Genomic DNA, 20222 nt, shown 5'->3' on the forward strand with positions numbered 1-20222 from the left:
CCTTCTGGACAAAAACAACAGGCCTTTAAAGGTGCTGCGTGCAACATCTTGTTTGCCAAATTAAGACCACATTTTCCATAAATGTTGCTGCTTCCTGTCCTTTCTTGTTCCCCCTCCCCATTCCTGGCATTGCTCCATCAGTTTAAGATGAAGGAGAAGAGCTGAAACAGCAACATGCTCTAAATCCAGACCAGTTCATCTAAAGGTTTAAAGCCCATCTGATACAATGATGATGGTTTGTTTGGTTACAGTGATTATTTAGCGGAAATTGAGTCACAATGTGGCGCTGAAGACAAGTCCTGTATTGCATTACATCTGAAAATATAAGTTAATGCACACTAAGACACAAAAAGAGAAGCAGGCACTGTGGATGTCTCTCCTGCTTTTCTCTGACATTTTATTTTCTCCCCAGCTAAAATCCAGGGCTAAGATGTCATATAACCACAACATTTTTCCTATGTGGGCGTAAGGAGAGTGGAAATGAAAGAGTGAACGGTGAGCAGTCACTGAGCAAAGAGAAAAAAAGTCTGTAGCATGGCTGGGAGGACAAGTAAAGCCTCTTTGTCACTAGGAGTAGAAGTTTTTTATTTTATTTTGATTTCCAGATTACTTTTATGATGACTGGAGAGATATAGGTTTTAACTTGCAGAAATACAAAGAAAGACAACGTAATTGAAACATCCAAAATAGCCACCACTCTTTCTGCTTATTCAGCAAACTGTACTCTGCAAGTCAGCCTCCTTTCGAGCGTCACCACACGCGCATGCACGCGCGCGACCATACAGATGCAGCTGTGCTAATTACCAATTCCGAACAAGTTAGCGTAAATGTATGTTTTACCTTTTTAAAACAACTATGATAAAAGCTATAATTTCGGTTTTATTCAGCTCATACTTAAAAAAAAAAGTGCTTATTTCTTCCAGAATCACAGCATGAAACAAACCAAGCAAATAACCAGCAATAAAGTCTTAACACGAAAAGTAAATGCAGATGTTAGCTTATTTTGGTGCTTTGCTAACTTCTTTCACCGAAGCAACTGCTGCAAACTAACATCCCAATGTTATTCACATTTAGACGTTATGACTAGAAAGCAGTTTGAAGCTGTTTCCACTTACTTATCAAGCACAAAATACAGGTCAAAAGCGCCCTGACAGGAACTTTCCTCCTCCTCTTCCTCCTGCAGCTCCGGCTCGGCTCTTGCGGATGGAGAGGGGAGCAAAAATAATCCGAATAAAACCAGGACAGCACGCATGTTCAACAACATTGTTAGTCCTTGGAGGAAAAAAAAGTTAATTCCTTTGTGGATAAAAAAGAAAAATAAACCAAAACGCTTTAGTGTCTCCTTACATCCCAGAGACAGTTAAGTCAAGAGGCAACGATGCAACAAAGACAAAAGAAAGGATGCAGGCGATGCTTTCACGTCTGTCTTATCTGGAGCTCAGTTTACATTCGTGACCCGCCGCATACCGGTCACAAAGCCAGCTGGAGAGAAGCTTTCTCTCAATGGGAATGATTGAAAAATAAAATTTGGCGGATATTTAAAAATCCACACGCAAGCAGCTGAGTTGGAAAAGTTTTAAAAACAACTTTGCAGACACAAATCCAAAGGGGATAAATGGATCAAATGATGGAATGGCATGTTAAAAAAAAAAGCCAAATGAAGCTGGGTAATGCAGAGCAGCGTTGGAGCTGGAGGAACTGGGAGCCCGGGGGACAGAGTTGGCTGAAATGGACCAGGTTTCATATTTCAAACTGAGGAGGAGAGAAAAGAGGGAAAATGGGTCAAGATCCCATTTTGCGCCTCCCTCACGTGGCAGACTGGCGCATTTCGCGGGGAATCGGCGCAGTGCAGATGGGATTACTGTGACATAAATTGTCACTGCTAATATATGCCACCCACCACACACTAACGTATATTTATCCTTTTTCTTAACATTTTGTCCTCATTAATTACTGGGTTGCTTGTTTTGTTTTCTCTGTGCTGCTTTTACATGTTAATTAGAAGGGGCTCATACAGCAACATCCTTTGTAATTACCATCATAAACGGGAGGATTTAAGTAGAGAGTGACAAACATATGGTGATTAGCACATTTAAAGAGTACAAAAAACTACACTTACACCTAATGTGTTTTTGTTGTTCATCAAACACATGAGGGTGAATCAAACACTGTTAATCATTAATGCGGAACACTTTGGCGAAGATGTTTACATTGATAGTAGTCTGATTACTATGTTTATTGATACAGCCCTTTTGTCCTATCACTTGCATATATGTAATATTAGCAATACCCCTAAAATCTAATCTGGCCTTATTGTAGAGAAACGCAAAATAATTTTTAGAATGTTTCTGGCAAAAATTTGTTCAATTCTGTCAGCCGAGAAATCCGTATGAGAGCCGTATGAGATCCAGCGTGCAGAGGTGTCTGTTCGGGGGCAGAGTGGACAGAACAACTGACAGCTCCAGCTTTATTTGAAAAACATACATGTTATACTTTTAAACTGAAAGTAAGAAAACCTTGCGACATAACACATTTAAAGTCAGGGCAAATGTTGTCGTTTTGTTTTTGTAGTGTCAAGTGTATGGTACATTTATTCTTATGGTTCAAACCTGATTTTAAAGGAATCCCACAACAACCTATTCAATGACAAATAAAGTTAAAATCAGTTTGCAAATCACCCACTGTATTCACAGAGGACACACACAGAGCATGTGTTAGTCCTCGGAACCATCCTCATCATCCCTATCAGCATGTCCAGAGAAACCTTTCGAGGGGCCAGAGGGTAAAATTGAGCGTCTGTGCCACTTTTAACTCACCGGATCTGTGTTTTGTAGCAGTCCTTTGAAACACTACATGGCCTCAGCCCATGTGTACAAATTTGTGATATGTTTATTCATTTTGGAATATGCTCCATGTTTCTGTATCTGTTTGATGATATAATATAATCCCTAAAATTATCAGAAGATCAAACCCTTATGTTCTGCACTTTTTCACAATTTAAACACATGCTAGCATTTATTATTAATGGCAGGATCTGCCTATCCTGTCCTGGACTCAATTTGTCTTAATAAGCAGTAGAGGAAACATGCATGTAGCCTAGCTACATAATCAAGTTTATAATTTTATCTTGATTGATCATCTTAACAATACTATTAACTTGCCAATAGTGCTGACAGAGCTGTATTATGTTTTTGTGTTTGCAAATTTAAACATTTCTGACTTCCAGCTGCATCACTGGAAACGCGATGGCACTGAGATTAGAGCTGTCATTCTTATAAATGCTTTTACACAACGATTACATCTTTTTCAGCTTTTATTTTGACAGTGGATCAAACTGGATTAGGCCTAGTTTGAGCCAAACACAGATCAAATGAAAGTGTCAGATTAAAACTGATTCAGTAAAACACGTTTTGTTTAAAAGTTTGGAAGATTTTCAGCATCCAGTTTGCAAACAAGCTCCCTTAAAAAATGTGATAATTTTTTTTTCCAAGGTTTTTTTTCTCATTCTGAACAACACAGGGCCATAACTGAAGACCAAAAACCGCTGAAACCACTAACTGTCAGCCATTGAATACTAACATGTTCTTCTAGCTATTGACATAATGGCCCTTAAACACAGTGTAATCTTTGCAATTGTACTGTCACTGCAAGAGACAAGCTTTCAAAGCTTCTGTTGCTTGTCTGTGAGATGGTTCCTTAGGGTACTAAGACCTTGTCTGTAGTCAATCAGATGTCCATATTTTCCCTCCAGTGTTGGTGATCTAATACTAACATTAGCAGCATTATGACATGTTTTGTCCTCTTTCCCAGCTGTTTTTAAGTGTATAAATGTTGCATTTACTGACAAACTAAAGTTAGATTTAAAGAGGAACTGCCTGCATGCAAGTATAGAAACAATAAATTACGAACACACACGTTTGTTTTGTATTTAAATTGTCTTTTTATTGTGTCTTAGCACTGAAATTTATACAACCCAAGTAGGCCCACATGGCATAATGGATGCACAGTATTTCCCACACACATGACATCATCATGTGATGGTTTTCTGAAAAGTGCCAACAGGTGGATTACACCACATATCCAACATAATGCATGAACAGCACACTTAGTCTGACAGAGTATTTGTGTTGTTCTCGCTTTTATTTGCGTGCTACTTCTCAAAAATGTAATTTTTTATGTTACATTTGATACTTGCAACAAATGAAGAATCAGCTTCTCGGTGATATTGATTCTCAAAGCGTGTTACATTCGTGTGAGTTTCAACAGCAATTAAAGCTTGGAGTAAATCCTACAGCTGAACCTTTGCTCTACATCATAAGCAGGCTTAAAAGGCCTACGTTTTCAGATGATGAATAACAGATTACACTGTGTACTTTGTACTTATCCAACATTCTTCTCTTCTTAAACTATTCTAGACTCTAAATCTTGTAACTATTTGGCTGCCGAAGCAAAAGTAACCATTAAAAACCGCCTGGCTTTGCTCAGGACTTGGTTTACTTCTGGCCTGCAAAGTGCTTGTTGAAGATGCCCTTGGCTGTGCCGAGGGCGGCGTCAGCCGACACAGGAATATGAGGTGTGATTCCAGTTCCCTCCCAGGCTGGCCCAGTGGAAGTGTCGGAGTGGATAGTGGGGATACTGAGGGAGACGCCGGTCTCGCCAACACTGAAGATCTTAGGTGGGTGGGAGTCCCCGGCGGTGGTTTCTCCGACAATCATGGCGCGACCGAGCTTCTTCATGATGTAAACGAACTCCTCTGCGGCGCCAGCAGTTACCCCGCTGGTCAGGATGATCAGGCTCTTCTTTGAGCCGTACCGTTTGCCTGAGGAAGAGAATAAAATGGAGCCAGAACAATGTTTAAAATGTTTGGTAGAAAAAGTGGTGAAGTAATGAGGGGAAAGGAAAATGGTTCCAAGCTGAATAAAAAGAGAGAACTGGCAAGGATTCATAGATGAACATATTATTACTACAGAAGTGAATTATGCAAACAAAAAGATGAAGGGGTTCGAAGGTGTACAATTATTTTTTAGCAGTCACAATTTCCCTTCGTAGAGTCGCAGAGTTCAGATTTGCTTGGTTCAAAGAACACGACTAAAATAGTGAACCTGCATTTTGTCCGTTTGGGGTTACATCCACTTTTCTTTTAGCTCAGTTTTTTGTCTCAACCAACTGAAAATATATATAGGTGCCAAATGCTTCACCTGCTAACCACAAAGTTTTGTATTTACGGCAGGATTTACTGATTAAGTACAATAACTAAATGTTTAATTACCAGTGAGTTCCGGCAGGCTGAGGAGCTCTGAGGTGGTGCCAGTTTGTCTGTCGTACAGCTTGTCCAGCACAATCTGCTTGTCAGCATCAAAGAAGTAAGAGCAAAAGCCTGAGATGGCTGTTGTCGGGCCACCTACATTGTTCCTGCAAACAATTAGAGAAACATTATGAAATTAAATTGAGCTTTTTATGAAAGCAGGCACTGAGGCAAAAATAGACAAATCCTTAAATACAATGCTCAACTTTTCCGGACTACGTCTTCTATTTAAAGACGTGCTGATGAGCTTTAGCAGCTTTAGCGGATGATTTGTATGCAATGGGCACACTGAATTTCAAATAGACTTGCTCCGTGAGGAGGATTACCGACCTGAGGTCAATGATCAGAGCATCAGTGTTAACAACTTTGTTCCAGACATGCTCAACAATAATCTGGGCGATGGCCTTGACCTCCTCAAAGTCTCCGAACATGTCGAAACGCAGGTATCCGATGTTGTTTTCCAAAACTTCAGTGTAAAAGGACATTTTGATCAGCTCAATGTACATCTCTGGAGAATATTCCTGTTGGGAGGGGACAAGCAACAAGTCAGCATTTCTAATGTAAGCATGGAGCATGAATCTAAACCATTACCATTGTTTATTGAGCCAACATCTTTAGATCAATGTAGACAAAGCATTGAGAAAAGTGAATCAAAAGTGGAAAAACTCCTCAAGTTGAACTTTTGGTCCTACATAAGAACTCTATTTAAAAAAACAGCTGTGTTTGAATGTTAAGAAGTTACAGTTAAAGATACTTTCAGCAACAAAAGACACTACTCTACAAGGTTCTCACCATTGGTGGCATGACAGGGGTATTGCTGATCGTCTTCAGGCCCTTGTCCCCAGACAGGGTCTTCAGTTCATCATTGATCTGCGCCTTCAGACTGGACTTTGAGACAACCATGCTGTAATCGCCGTTTGCCAGGTTACCTTTCAACCTTTCTGCCACTTCGGCCCCGATATCTTCAAAGGCGTAGTTGTCGGCAATCAGGGTTGCCGATCCCTCGATGATGGCTGGAACCAAGGCACGGAGGTTGACGATCTTGATAGCAGTTGCGAGTGCGTCCTCGGCGTTGACCTCCACATTAGGTTTAACACCTGTAACCTCCCAGCTGGAGCCAGTGATGGGGTTGATGGACTTTGCAGTTGGCATGGTAACATAGAAGCCAGTGTCACCCACTTTGATTTTACTGATTTTCACAGAGCCCCCGGCGGTCTTCTCACCCACAATGGTGGCCCTCTTCAGGCTCTGGAGGCAGTAGGCGATATCCTCAGCAATGCCCTTGGTGTTTTTGCTGGTGAGAATAATGAGGGGCTTGTTAATGCCATATCTTTGCCCAAGCAGTGTGGTCTTAGAAAGCAGCTTAGTGGTGGTGTTTGAGGGGCGATCATACACGCTGTCAATGTGAATCTCAGGCTCGGCTTCTGTGAAGTAAGACACAATGTAGGGGATACCTGTGATGTCCCCGGTGCCGGTGTAGCGCAAGTCAAAGATGAGAGCTGAGGTTGCCACGATTTTATTCCATATCAAGTCCAGGAGCAAAGGGCCAACCTTCTCAGCGACCTCCTCCCCAAGGATGTTATCGATCCTTAGGTAGCCAATATTTCCCTCCAGGATGTCAAGCTTGATTGAGGTTTGAAGGACGGCAACGAGCTGCTCAGGGGGCAAAGAAGGCATCTGCGGGGGCACCACTGGGACGTAGTCTGGCTCATAGGAGACCACCAGACGGGTGTCACTGATTGTAAGCTGAAATCCAGCACTGAGGACACTAGCCAAGGAGTTCCCATCCGGTATGTTGAGAACCTCTGTGTTGCTGCCGCCTGCTTCAATTGCCTCCTTTATGCCCGTCAGCTTCTCAGGTGAGCAGTAATTGTCCATGACAATTTTTGCCATATCGGTGATGACATTGGGGGGAAATGCAGCACGGATAAAGAAAACATTTCCCAACAGCAGCAGAGATGCCAAAAGAAAGGTGGCCTTTGCCATTTTTGTTGGTTTAGACAGAAAAAAAAGTGAGTAGACGGGAAGTGGAGGCTGTGGAGCCAAACCTCCTTCTCCGGAGAGGTTCTTTGTCAAGTGGCTCTGTTTGGTTGCAAGGATTCTGTTAACACACACTTAAGAGGATTTACTTCTAATCCTATTATCCTGAGTGCTTCTGTACGGCAATAATAGCCATGTCAATCAGGTGTATTAACAAGGAGGTTCTGCCAAAGATACTCTTCTTAAATCAAGACAAAGTTATTTAAAGCCCCTCATGTTACGAAAGCTTTGTAACTTACAATAGATAGAAATAGGGTTTATTTGTGGTGATTATATTCACCCTGCTTGACCGGTCAACTCACCGCTGACCTGCTGTCTGGAGGGTAAATCAGAAATAATACAGAACTACTCACTTTTATTGAATCATAATTGGTATACATGAACAAGCATACAATGTTTGTATCTACTCTGAAGTGTCAAAGTGAACAGTAGGATTCACTTTAGCTACTTTGTATGTTTGGTGCTTGCTCCCTCTGCTGGACGCTTTGTAGTACAGGACCAGAGCAGCTGACACATTATTAGAGCAGACAGAAAAAAACAATAAGCAAACGATTAAGAAATTTGGCATAAACAAATTATGCAACAAATGAAATAAATCCTTTAGATACATTTAGATAATGATCAAATCATTCTTCATGTACTAATATAGGTCAATATAACATTTACCTAACAACACATGGCTTTTAGAATTTAATCTAACAGAAAAGCAGAAATTATTAAATAGAAGGGAAAATACAACTTACATGAAATAAAATAAAACATGACAGGACAGGATACATTGGTTCATTGTTTAACCGAAAACAGTGAATGCTGTTTACTTTAAGAAGCATGGTTGCTTACAGCACAATTATAATTGGATTATTTTGGTTAACAATACTTATTCACAGTTCTCACAATAATCAGGCTTTTGTAATGTCAATTTATCGGACATTACACCCTCTTAACAGTTTGCCAGGGCTAATTGGTGGATTTGAGGTTTGATCCTAAGCTCGAGCACTAAATTCCCTCCTGTAATGAGACATTTAATCCTTACAGATACAATTCTTTCTAGACAAATGCATGATCTTAAAACATCACATGTAAACATAGAATGTAAAGATCTGCAACACACCAGAGCCTTTAATGAACAACATAGATGGTAACTAGATTATAGGGCAAGACTGTTTGAAGAACATGAGCTGTGGTCTGTGGACCGAATGACCATTGCCACACATCAAACTAGGATTTGACATTACAGAGGGGGATAAGGGACAATTTTACTGATAGATTTATAAGACTTAGAATACAACATGAGGAATTATTTTCTCTGCTCTCTCCTCAACAACCTTGCTGCTATGATTCTCTGCGCCACAGGAAGAGCATCACTGGCTTGGGCAATAACATGCGGCTGAACCCCTGCAAGGCTCCACATTTTCCCAGTGACTGCACTCAACACAACCTGATTGGGGATTGAAGCGTACAGGGCGCTGTCCCCAATCTGATAGGTTCCACTTGATAGAGACCCTCCAATCGTTGGCTCCCCGATGATTGTGGCTCTATTTAGGTCCATCATAGTCAGAGTGAACACTTCGGCTGCTGACCCTGTCACATGACTGGTGAGGATGTAGACATCCTTGGATGACCCGTACCTTTGACCCCTGACTTGAGGCAATGTCAAGACTTCTGTCATTGTGGTTGTTGTGCGGTCAAAGACTGTGTAAAGATGCTGCAGAGGTTCAGCATCAAAGAAATATGTGCACAAGAGGGGAATTGCTGTTGAATATCCCCCACTGTTGTACCTCATGTCAATTATAAGGGCATCTGTGTTTACTATTTTGCTCCAAACTAATTTGATCAGCTGAGACCCAATGGCTTTCATCACCTCTATGTCTGCCATCATGTCAAACCTTAGATAGCCAACATTACCTGGTAGAAGCTCAATTTTAAACAAAGCGTCAATCATGTAACCCACTTCTTCAGCAGTAGGGATCTTTGGGACGTCATGGAGCGACTCAGGCTCGACGCTGCAGTGGAAGACATGAAGGCGATGATCACCTGAAGTCTCTTGGAGGTCGGCCGTTAACTGAGATGCCAACGATTCAAAGTCAACCGCAGACCAGTACACTCCCTCAGCCCAATTGCTCAACAGTTCATTGCCGACCTTTAGTGCCACTTCATGGATCGCATAGTGTTTTTCTAACAGTTGCCCAGTTCCTTCGACGAGGGACCTGAGCCCTTGATGAAAATCTGCAATCTCATGAACGTACTCCACAGCTTCCTCAGCCAGCACAATAGAATCTGGGACGACACCACCTCCTAGCCAGCATTCACCATCATTGTCTAAGAAGTTGATGAAAGGGACTGTGACTGCAATATCTGTCCCCTCTATTGGGAATGTCTTTGAGTGCATCAGGTTACCAGATGTAATTTCCCCAATGACTGTGCCACGATGCAGGGACTGTATCAGGTAGGCAAACTCTTCCCCGACACCTGCAGTGTGGTAGCTGGTCAACACGTAAACCCCACGTTTGGAGCCATAAGTCGGACCTGTTTGGGGCAAAGAGTCATATTCTGTTGTCGTGTTCTGAATTCTGTCATATATTGTGAAAAAGTGATGTTTCTGGAAAGTATCTTGCAAGTAGGACAGCACCAGGGATAGAGAGGTTGAGGATCCGCCAGTGTTAGAGCGTAGATCAATAATCAGATTATTTGTGTCTTTGAGGGGCTCCCATACCTTATTAGCCATGAGCTCTTCCAGATTAGCCCAAGTAGACAATTTGAGAAACTTGTCAAAGCGGAGAAAGCCGGTATTATGTGGGAGAATTTCCACTTTGAAGGTTGTGTCAACGAGTTCTTTTAATAATTCCACATCATCAGGTACATTGTCAGGCTCAGGATCCTCCTCTGTGGCAGGATCATCTTGATTGTATTTGATGATAAGTCTCGGGTCTTCAGACACAGCTTGAAGGTCCTGGTTGAGTCTGGCAGCTAGGTCCTCTTCAGATACGACAGAGAATAAGTCTGTAGATTGCAGACATTGAAGAAGACCTGGAACTCTGTCAGTAAATGCGTAGAACCTCCCAATTATGTCAGAGATACTCTTCAAGACTTTTGGAATGGCTCTCCTTATAGCCAGAAGGGACTTGGCTTTTGCGATAGCCTCCTTGGGGTTGACATTAACAGTTGGGGAAACTCCACGAACTTCCCAGCTTTGGCCTGTGATTGGACTTATTGATCTTGCCACAGGAACTGTTATGTAGAACTCTGTCTTAGCGATCATGATCTTTTGGACTTTTACTGACCCACCTGCAGACCTTTCCCCAACAACGATGGCCCTCTTTATGTTTTTTAATGTATATGCTACTGCTTCAGCAGCCCCCATGGTGCGCTTACTTGTCAAAATAATCACGTCTTTCTTCCTTCCATACCTTTTCCCCATTTTTGATGCCGTGGTCCATAATTCCCTCGTTGTATTGGAGGGCCTGTCATACACAGTGTCAATATGAATGAGAGGCTCCGCGTCTGAGAAATAGGAGATTATACTGGGAACTCCAGAAAATTCTCCAGCTGTACTATACCTCAGGTCAAAGATCAGTGATGACGTCTCAGCAACTTTATCCCATATGTTGTCCCTCAGCCTAGAGCCAAGCTTTGCTGCTGTCTCTTTACCAATGATTCGATCCATCCGCAAATATCCAACATTGTTGTCAAGGATATCCAGCTTGGCCGAGTTTCTCACCAGCCAGACCAGCTGCTCTATAGGGAGAGACGGCAGCATCGGTGGCATCACTGGCACAAAATTCGGCTCGTATGACACAGTCAACCGTGGATCGTTCAGTGCCCCTTGTACTCCGCTTGTGAGCACAGTTGCCAGAGTCTTCTTGTCTGAAATCTGCAGGATTTCTCCACTGTTGATTGCTTTTTGGATGGCCTCCTGCATCCCAACCAGGTTCTCAGGAAAGCAATAGTTGTCCAACAGAATATTTGCCATTTCTAACACCAGGGCCGGCTGGAATGTTGAGCTTGCGGTACTTAGGAGGAGCATCAAAAGCAGCGGTGATGTCCGCTGTGCCATTGTCTTCATCATCACCAGTGGATAGAGAACTACTCTGTTTTCATCTTCACTGGGCTGTGCTAGTTCATTTATCTGTGTCAAGAGATTCTGTTTGTAGGAGGGAACACTGTCATTGTCTGTTATTTTGGACAAAATCAACATAAGAGGCTTTTGTCCCAAATAAACCTTTAATCGTATTATCTGCAATGCTTCAACATGCAGACAATATAATCAGTCAAAGTGCAGTTTCTTACTTTTTCCCACATACACACAATTAATGTTTGTATTCCTGTTTTTATTTGACTCCTATGCAGTTGTTTGTCTTTGTCCAGGGGGGATTATGTACCTGAAATGATTTACTATTACTTGCAATTACACTGTATTGAATTTAGGCTTGAATTACCCACCATCTGTTATCTTATTTATACTGACATCTTCTCCGTGATTTTTATAGATGATAAACTGGTTTGGCAAAACTCGTTCAGGCTGGACTCATTGATCTGAAAGCCAGATCAGAAACTCTCACGCTCCTTCTCTTGCTGCTCTCTCTCTCCTGGGTCTGTTATGAAAGCCAATGGTAGTGTATGTTGGTGCCGTTGGTAGCTTTAGGGGTCATGTCTGGGTCGCTCCACTGGTGACATGATTACACAGTTTGTAGACACGTGGCAAAGCCTCCTAAAACACATGCAGGATCAGAATTGGGTTAAAAAAAAGAGGAACACACCCACAATCTAGAGTATGGAAACAAATGTTATTTCATAGGTTACTCTCGTTCAGTGGTTAGTTTTTGATTCTTTTTTTTACTATTACAGGAAAAGTGTCCATTTGATAAAACAATAAAGATTATTGCAAAGTTTTCACCCTTTCATTTAATTCAAACTCTATATTGGCTGAACTGTTTCAATGCCAGGACCCCTTTATGACAATGATCCAGAAAATTTTGCAGCTCAAAATTGTGAAGCTAGCCGTCATCTCCTTCAAAATGCTAGACAGCGCTCAGCTAATCTTAAGGTCTTAACCGTTAATACCCCCTTAAGCATTACTTAATACTTCCCCCTTTGCCAATTCTCAGGACACTAACAATGACTTCTGAACACCGTATTGTGCATTTAAAAATCCTTGCCTCTGTGGGCTGACTATAAAACAGTTTACACAACAATGGTTTTGATGTCCCTAAACTGCTAACTTGCTTAGAATACGAAGTTTCAAGTGTGGATTTTTAGCCGCTCACTCCGGAGGCAAGGCTGCTCTGTAGACTGAAATAATCTCATTGGATAACTTTCACGGTTGGCAGAGTACAATAACAACCACACAGTAGCTATTTTAGTAAGCTAGTTAGCCTGCTGAGACTCTAACAACGTAAATTCTTCAACAAATTATTGACAAGACAGCCACTTCACTTTTTTGCCTGTAAACTGTTCTAAGGCAAATGTGTTCAGCACAAAATAGCACTATATGCTACAGCCCATCAACAAACAACAAGACAAAGTTAGCAACTAGCTTGTGAATGCTGATGTTGCTCTGGCCTGCATAGTTCTGTAGTCCTTTTTGGCTAACACATTAGCAATATCAACTGATGTTGTGTCTTTTTCAACTTACCTTTGGTACAAAGATAAATTAGCTGTACTTGAGAGCTGTTCTATTCCTTTCTAAAGCTTCTTCCCTTTTAAAACCATTAGCTGTGTCCCAATTCAGGGGCTGCATCCTTCAAAGGCCGTATTTGAATGCTGGTTGCGTCACAGTGGCGCGTTCCATTTTGAAGGCTCCTTCAGATGCGGCCGACAAATGCATCCTCCTTTTCCTGGCCCGCGAAGGATCCATCGGGTGCATCCTTTGCGGCCCAATGTAATTCCGAGATTCATTGCGCGCCAAATGAAATGAGATAGCGGACTCCTAAACAGCCGAGGAAAACAATTTAAATGTAAAAGGTTCTGGTTTCAACTCAATCGAATAGCTAGCGATACAAATGTTAAAAATAACAAAAAAAGGCCTTGAAAGAAATTATCATTTAAATAATTTAAGTTATGTGACGTAAGTTAGGATAGCTAGTTAGCCCGCTAGGTTAGCCCCACGGGTGAACAGCTGGTGACGCAAACAGGAAATCAGCTACTGACTTTATAAAAAGATGACATGTTAGTCCCCTTAACATCTTGATCGCCCCCTCCTGACTGGCTGCAGTATAGGTCAGAAAGCCCGCCTCCTCTAGAGACACAGATGGGACATGAGTCAAACTATGAAATCAAAATACACTTCAAATATTTTTTTTCTTAAACATGGTTTCTGTCATTAGTGTAATTCTTATTTATATTTTGGTTTCATAAGCGTTCATTTAAGTTTAGTTTTAATTAAGAGATAAACATGTTTAGAAAAAGAAATGATGTTAAAGGCAAGGTAACTTAGGCAGAGATATGGCCTTAACTTTTATGATCTTTACTTTGTTGATCATTAACATTAAATTTACCTAGTCAATATGAAATGAACAATTAACAGGCTCTGTTGTAACATGTAAGTTCAACTGAGTTAATGATCTTATTTTTGTTGGCTTGTTATTGATGCTATTTTTAGACAAAGCAATTTTATGTTACCCAAGAAGGACGTGCAAGTGTCTTTGCCTCGCAAGAGACATGTATAAGCCTCTGAGTAGTTTAATTGTTATTTAACTGTCCTCTACCACAAACTACAAAAAAAGCAGAATGCCATCAGCAATCACTGTCATCTTTAGTAGGATGCAACTTTAAGTCTACAGGGGTTCAATAATCCATAAAACAGAGAGTAACGTTAGAATAATGTTCATGAATACATATTAATTTCTTGTCTGTGTGTTTATTTAAGGCCTTTCAAAGTATATGACATTCATCTAACCATGTAACCATGTAAACAAATATCAATGTGATCCAAAAATGTTATTCTCTTGGTACCATGTCTTAAATGAAGAGATTTTTTATTTTTTTTACCGACAAACAGTAATAAATCTGAGTTGTGATTGGTTACTACACCACAATTGCAAACCCATTACTGGTAACAGATTTTATTTTGCTACGTTTAATCCTGAGAAATGATGCCCCCTGGCTGCAGCCTGGAGCCTTCACACCCCATGTTGCAGTAGCAAGAGAACAATAAATTAATAATGGTTCTATTTGGCATTAGTTTGTTCTGATATTTATGACATTAGTGCGTTCAAAATGTGTGCTGTGGAAAAACTTATTTTCCAGTGGTTGACAACCAACTCTTCAAACTAATCTGTGATGCTTTACAGGTCCCTTTTAATACCCTACAGTCACCACCTGAAGTAAAAAGAACATTTGACAGATTGACACTGAAAGGTAAATACATCCAATTCTGGTTGACTTTATTTAAAAAAATATCAGCATTGTATAACATAATCATTTACGTGTAAGCAAGAACAGGAAAGTAGAAAGTGATATAAGCTGAACATTGTACACATTTGTATGACAGTAATTTACAGACTCCTGATATATAATAATACAAACAAATTACAACCACAATTGTATGTACAAGTTTACATTCACATGGTTACGATGAGCGGCTGTGACTTAATATTATTGTTGTTAGTCACTAAAGATTAGAGATATTTTGTTAATCTTTCACGAAAAAGTAATTTTATACTTGTGATACTGAAAATATAAATTTTTTAATGATTAACTTTAACATACTTTATCTTCTGTTTTACACTATTTGCCTCTTAAAAATACAATTCCATCAGTTTTACTGAAACACATTGGACAAAGATATTATAATAACAAGATTATTATGAACATACAACCAGTATTAAATAAAAATGTAGAGATATGTTATCTTTGGTTTTCTGCCGGGTGGCAAAAATATATACTTCTAATATATTTTGTTGTGCATATTATGTCATGTTTTTTATCTATCGCTAATCATCATCAGGCTCTTTGTTTGGTCTATAATTCTGTGCTGTATGTCTAATTACCTGCATAACGAAAGACATCCCCATAAAGTTCAGCTGTCCAATATGTTAACTGATGATTAGCAAATGCTAAAATGCTAACACGCAGATTTAAGATCATAAATATGATATAATATGGCTACCTGCAAAACATCAGTTTTCATTATCATTGTGTTCTTGCCAAGGATACCATTAAGCTCAAAGCTAACATGCTAACACGTGTTTTAGGTTGTATGCTAACGTGCAAACACCTCAAATGCCAATCTGAGGATACCATTAAGCTAAAAGCACCTCTATCAGCCTTACAGAGCAGCTAGCATGACTGTAGACTTTTAGCCTTTTTGTTGGTGTAATGTGTGCTGTTGCACAAAAGGAATATTTAGTATTACTAGGTAGTAGCTATAGGGATCTACATAGAAGTAAGTATCTGTGTTTCTTCTGAGACCTTGGCCCACTGAAGGCATGAACATCCGACTGACTTGAATTAAATGCAACATCAAAACCAGCTTAATCACCACAGCAAAACAATTCTCTCTGACTACCTGCAGCCACACTCTGCCACCTTCATCTCTTCATAAAGGTATCTTATAGTAAGCCGTCCATTCTCCTGATACATCACTGTAATGGGATCCAGTTTGATTGGGACGCAGCAGGCCATGTTGGCCTTCTTGGGGTCCCTGATGTTGAGCAGCGTTTGGATGAGGGCGTGTTTTGATGGGGTTGATTCGTCCGTCAGCGGGTGGTAACACAGGCCTCGACATTCGTAGGCGTCATATTCTGGAGGTGCCACAATCCAGCTGTCCCAGCCGATGTCTTTAAAGCTGACCTTGAGAGATGTTCGCTGGCAGTATTCCCTCACTGCCTTTCTTTTTCTTCTTCGTGGATGTTGAGCCTCAGGGATCTCGTTTGAAAGCTGACCTTCTTTGCTCCAATCAGCCCCTGAGTGTAAGATGGTTTCTTCTTCATGAAGGATCATCTCTCTTAACTCTTCCTTCTTCTCCCTCCTCCTGCTACCCAGGTCATCCGAGAAGACGATTAGAGCCGCTGAAGTGTTATCTCCAACACACATGCTCATATTCAAACAGTCTGCTTCTTCTTCTCCACTTTTAGAAGCCTCACAATCCTTTCTATCGACCACTACATCAAGAACAGTTGCTCCATGGCCCGACTTGATCCAGCTCTGAATAGCTGTGGTCACATCAAAGGTCTCCCATGTGCTCTGTGAGCCTGTCACCTCTTTGCCCACCAGTAGTTGAGTGGTGGATGTGAAATTGCTGTAATCCACTTCATAGACTTTGATGTTGGCCTTGAAATTGCGGGAAGTGACCCTTGACCTGGCATCTGGGAAGAAGAAGAGCTGTAGCTCAGCAGTATTGATCTTCTCATGGTTGGGAATGCTGACGTTGAACTGCAGCCTGTGTCTTGACTTTGTGCCATTTGTCACAGACAGCGTGATATCTGTTGGAGAGATACAAAGAGGTGAGACCGTTTATCTGAAACAGCAGTTAAGATTTGCCAGTCTGATGTGAAGCCTAGCTAGCCCCCTTCCTTTCTATAATGCAGGATAAATACTACAGTGGGTGTGCAGGAGCAGGTGCTGAAAGATTATTCATCAAAAATAGTGTCCAGTTAGAATTAGTGGAAATGTTACGCTAACTAACGCTTACTCACTGTTGAAACTCGCCTAGCATGCCAACATGTGGAATAAGTGCAAATATTAGCAAGCTAGCTTCACTTTCAACGTGGAAGCTATTTAACCTAGCATGCTAATATTTGAAATTTGTGTAAGGGATGCTAACGCTACTTAGCCTAGCTTGCTAACTTCTCGGTGAAATACAAACTTAATTGCACAGCGGGTCCTCCTACATGTTGAATGTTGTAAGTGGACAGCTGTCTGAGTTTGAGATTGTTAAGCAATGGTATGCTTTCTGAAAAGAGGAAAAGACCATCTTTTATCCACATCAGCAGGCAACAGAGCTATGATGTGTTTCAGTCAGGGCTATTACTCTAAAACTGGTTGGTTGGTCAAACTGGCCTTCTTTAAAGTGAATAAATCCAAAATCAAATTGACCTTTTCTGGGCAAAATCTTTACTTTTGTTGAAGCTGTAACGAGGCAATCAATGGACAATGAATTACTGTACTGCAGCTACACTATAAAGAATGGCCTGGGTTACTTTAGATCAATGGTTCCTGACCTAAGAGGCTGGGGCAATCACGAGGGGTCGCAAGATAAATCTGAGGGTCTGCGCTAATTACCAAGAGGAACCTGGAAAGGCAGAATTCTCCCAAGGGTTGTTTATTTTTGTTCCATCATTACTTCCTTTTATCATTGTTCCCTTTTAATTGCAAGACATTTCTACATATTTAGGCCTTTAGAAATCAGGTTCACAGGCCAAAAAGGTGGGGAAGCACTGGTTTAGAGGTTTATTTCATGTCAAATTCACAACACGTCTAAAAGCAGATTAGGAATTCTAAATATTCATATCAAGTCTTTTACACAACTCCGAGATTACTAGCCTATCTTTATCAGGTATGGTCTCCCACAAATAAGCTGAGCAGATGATGACGCAGATGACATTTTCCCCCTTCAAAGTTATACCCTGTTCATTTACCTTGCACAGAGAAGCTCCGTATGACATCAGACTGAGGGATAGTCGAGCTGTCCGAGGCATACTTATTGTAGAGCTCCATCATGAACTGAGGAGGGTAGATCTTGCTGTGCTCCTGAGGAACATCCGACAGGTTGAGTTGCCTCAGAAAGCCCTCCTTCATGGTTCCCAGGAGGTTCTCCATCCTGGAGTCTGTGTCTTCCTCCTCCAGGATGTCCTCCTCAGACAGCTGAGAGTAGAATTCCTCACTGTACTCGCTCTGGATGTCATTGTTGAGAGGTTTACAGGTACAAGAGCCAACGGAAATCACCAGACTCACACACATCTGGAACAGGAATGATCTGGAGGTCTGCATCTTGAAATGCTGATCTTTCTAAGCTGATCGGACACAAACTTCACCTTCTTCCCGGCTTCAAAACAGACTTTGCAATGGCAAGGTTTGAAAATGAAGATTCCCAATGCAAGGACCACAGTCCTGGTGTCCGCTCCCATGCTCCCAGAGTAAACACGGGGACTTGTGTCAACCAAAATAGTAGCTTGGCCATGCTTATCACTGCCATTGATGCCTTCTTTTAAGCTTTGTTATCATTATGGGGCTGGCTGCTAATGAAGACACTGTAAACACTTGACGGCGATAATGAGGGAGGCACTGGAAACTGTGAGGTTACGACAAGCAGACATTTCCATGAAATGAATTTTCCCAGCTTGAGAGTGAAACCTTTTGGATCCAGTGGAAACAAATTATTAATAAAAAGACACGTTGCATTCTCCATAACCATAATAGCATATTTATTACAGGTTAGTGTTTTTTTCCTAGTCTACAGTCACTGCAAATTACAGATCACACACATGTTCCAGATACAGAAAGCTTTAGGAATGCGCAGGAGTCAGTGACATAGAGCAGAGGGCAGAGCCAAAAATAGAACAAATAGAACCATGAAAACAATTTGATAAATAATATTTCATAAACTATGGACACTTGATTACCCATTATGTCACTTTCCAGGTCCAGCTATTAGTTCATACAAAAAAATGTTTTGATATATGGTGGGCAGAGTGTGCAGAATGGCGAGCAGGAAAGGTTAAATTTGTTGAACTCTGACCCAAGCTTTGTGGACATTTGTGGGGACATCACTGTTGACCACGGCTTGAACTGTAGGATGGATTAAAAACTACTTGTGCTCTTAAATCACCAGGACAAACAATAACAAAACAGCCTCATATTGATACCAGACAGAACACATCCTTTCTTGGTAAAATATCTGTATGAAGATGCGGCTTACACTGTTACCCCAGTAGTCAGGCTACATAGCCAAAGATAGCAACAGATTGCTAACATCAGCAAGCTAATATGCTGGTAATGCTATATTAAAGGTACAGTTTGTACAATCTAGGAGATTTCAGTTAAACGGTAATTGTGGGCATACACATACCAAATTTGACCAGACGTCTATGGTTTTCTCTGGTCTTTACGGTTGTAACTCTTTATTTTCCTCGCTGTCGGTCGCTTTCCTTTTCAGACTGTTTGCCTTCATCTGAACGTTGAATTTGTTTCTTTTTCTTTGGATTTTCACTTATTTTTGAAGTTGTATCTGTGGTCATCGATCTTTTCTTTGTTTGTTCAGCCAAAGATTACTTTTTACTCGCAACTCTCGCAGAGACTGAAAGGCCCTTCTGATTTTTTCCGTGAATGTCGCCACAGACACCCAGTCCATAATAATACTATATACAGCAAATACAAAGGCTTTCATCAGTGGGCCATAGGCCTTCTTCTTCTGATTGTTCCAGCACTTCAGAATTGCCCTTTACAAAGAGCAAAATGTAGAATGTTGGTAACAACACATGGGAAAATGTTCATGAACTGATAGTGGGAGTGCGTTATCGTGGGAATCGATAAAATCTGAGGGACATGAGAGCGGAATATTTCCTCGAGCTGCCAGATGAAACAAAGAAATGATGGTGGTGGCCTTCACCACTACATCCTGTATGTCATAGATGGATGATGGGATCTGCTTCATGTTCCTGTGGGGGGTCTGAGCCCGAACCAAAGCCAATGTTTCTGGGGACATTGGCCTGAGTCCGGCGTATCTTGGAATTTCTGTCTTTCACCCATTGAGTCACACAGTTCTTGGTTCATGCCAAGTTTCATAAAAATGCTTTCATTGTGGCCATCTGAAGAGATTCTCTCTATGGAGTCAATCAGTGATAAAAAGTGAAGACAAAACATACTGTCATGAATACAACAAATCATGTAAGACGGAAAACAAACAGGAGGAAAATGCACTGAGAAAGATCTGAGGCCT

At 41.1% G+C, this 20222-nt stretch overlaps 4 protein-coding genes across 4 annotated transcripts in view; all 4 read right to left on the minus strand.

Moving 5' to 3' along the window:
* Nucleotides 1-1614, minus strand: part of antxr1c (ANTXR cell adhesion molecule 1c) — a 40319-nt gene extending 38705 nt beyond the window's left edge. The window contains exon 1 of the mRNA XM_069664987.1: nucleotides 1116-1614. Coding sequence (XP_069521088.1) covers nucleotides 1116-1264 — 149 coding nt within the window. The 5' untranslated portion in view covers nucleotides 1265-1614. The remainder of the gene's footprint in view (nucleotides 1-1115) is intronic.
* A 2879-nt stretch (nucleotides 1615-4493) lies between these two features.
* On the minus strand, nucleotides 4494-7291 carry rbp3 (retinol binding protein 3). The gene is made up of 4 exons (XM_069665106.1): nucleotides 6098-7291; nucleotides 5636-5826; nucleotides 5270-5412; nucleotides 4494-4819 (listed from the first exon to the last, which is right to left on the minus strand). Exons 1-4 carry the CDS (start codon nucleotides 7289-7291, stop codon nucleotides 4494-4496), a joined length of 1854 nt encoding a protein of 617 aa, XP_069521207.1.
* Nucleotides 7292-8642: 1351 nt separating this feature from the next.
* irbpl (interphotoreceptor retinoid-binding protein like) lies at nucleotides 8643-11399 on the minus strand. The gene has a single exon (XM_069664747.1). The coding sequence runs from the start codon at nucleotides 11397-11399 to the stop codon at nucleotides 8643-8645; it is 2757 nt and encodes a 918-aa protein (XP_069520848.1).
* A 4448-nt stretch (nucleotides 11400-15847) lies between these two features.
* Nucleotides 15848-18411, minus strand: gdf2 (growth differentiation factor 2). Its single transcript, XM_069665063.1, has 3 exons — nucleotides 18319-18411; nucleotides 17923-18244; nucleotides 15848-16767 (listed from the first exon to the last, which is right to left on the minus strand). Exons 1-3 carry the CDS (start codon nucleotides 18409-18411, stop codon nucleotides 15848-15850), a joined length of 1335 nt encoding a protein of 444 aa, XP_069521164.1.
* Between the last annotated feature and the right edge of the window lie 1811 nt (nucleotides 18412-20222).

This window comes from Semicossyphus pulcher, unplaced genomic scaffold (genome assembly GCF_022749685.1).
Source record: "Semicossyphus pulcher isolate SPU_LCO1_2020_fin unplaced genomic scaffold, fSemPul1.0.p SCAF_16, whole genome shotgun sequence".
NCBI classification, from domain to species: domain Eukaryota; kingdom Metazoa; phylum Chordata; class Actinopteri; order Labriformes; family Labridae; genus Semicossyphus; species Semicossyphus pulcher.

Coding starts and splice junctions, on each gene's coding strand:
- irbpl (XM_069664747.1), bottom strand. CDS start 11,399: ATGGCACAGCGGACATCACCGCTGCTTTTGATGCTCCTCCTAAGTACC.
- rbp3 (XM_069665106.1), bottom strand. CDS start 7,291: ATGGCAAAGGCCACCTTTCTTTTGGCATCTCTGCTGCTGTTGGGAAAT. Junction 5,413..5,635: donor GCTCTGATCATTGACCTCAG/GTCGGTAATCCT, acceptor AATTGTTTGCAG/GAACAATGTAGGTGGCCCGA. Junction 4,820..5,269: donor CAGCCTGCCGGAACTCACTG/GTAATTAAACAT, acceptor TCTCTTCCTCAG/GCAAACGGTACGGCTCAAAG.
- gdf2 (XM_069665063.1), bottom strand. CDS start 18,411: ATGGGAGCGGACACCAGGACTGTGGTCCTTGCATTGGGAATCTTCATT. Junction 18,245..18,318: donor GTTTTGAAGCCGGGAAGAAG/GTGAAGTTTGTG, acceptor TTCCTGTTCCAG/ATGTGTGTGAGTCTGGTGAT. Junction 16,768..17,922: donor ACGGAGCTTCTCTGTGCAAG/GTAAATGAACAG, acceptor TCTCTCCAACAG/ATATCACGCTGTCTGTGACA.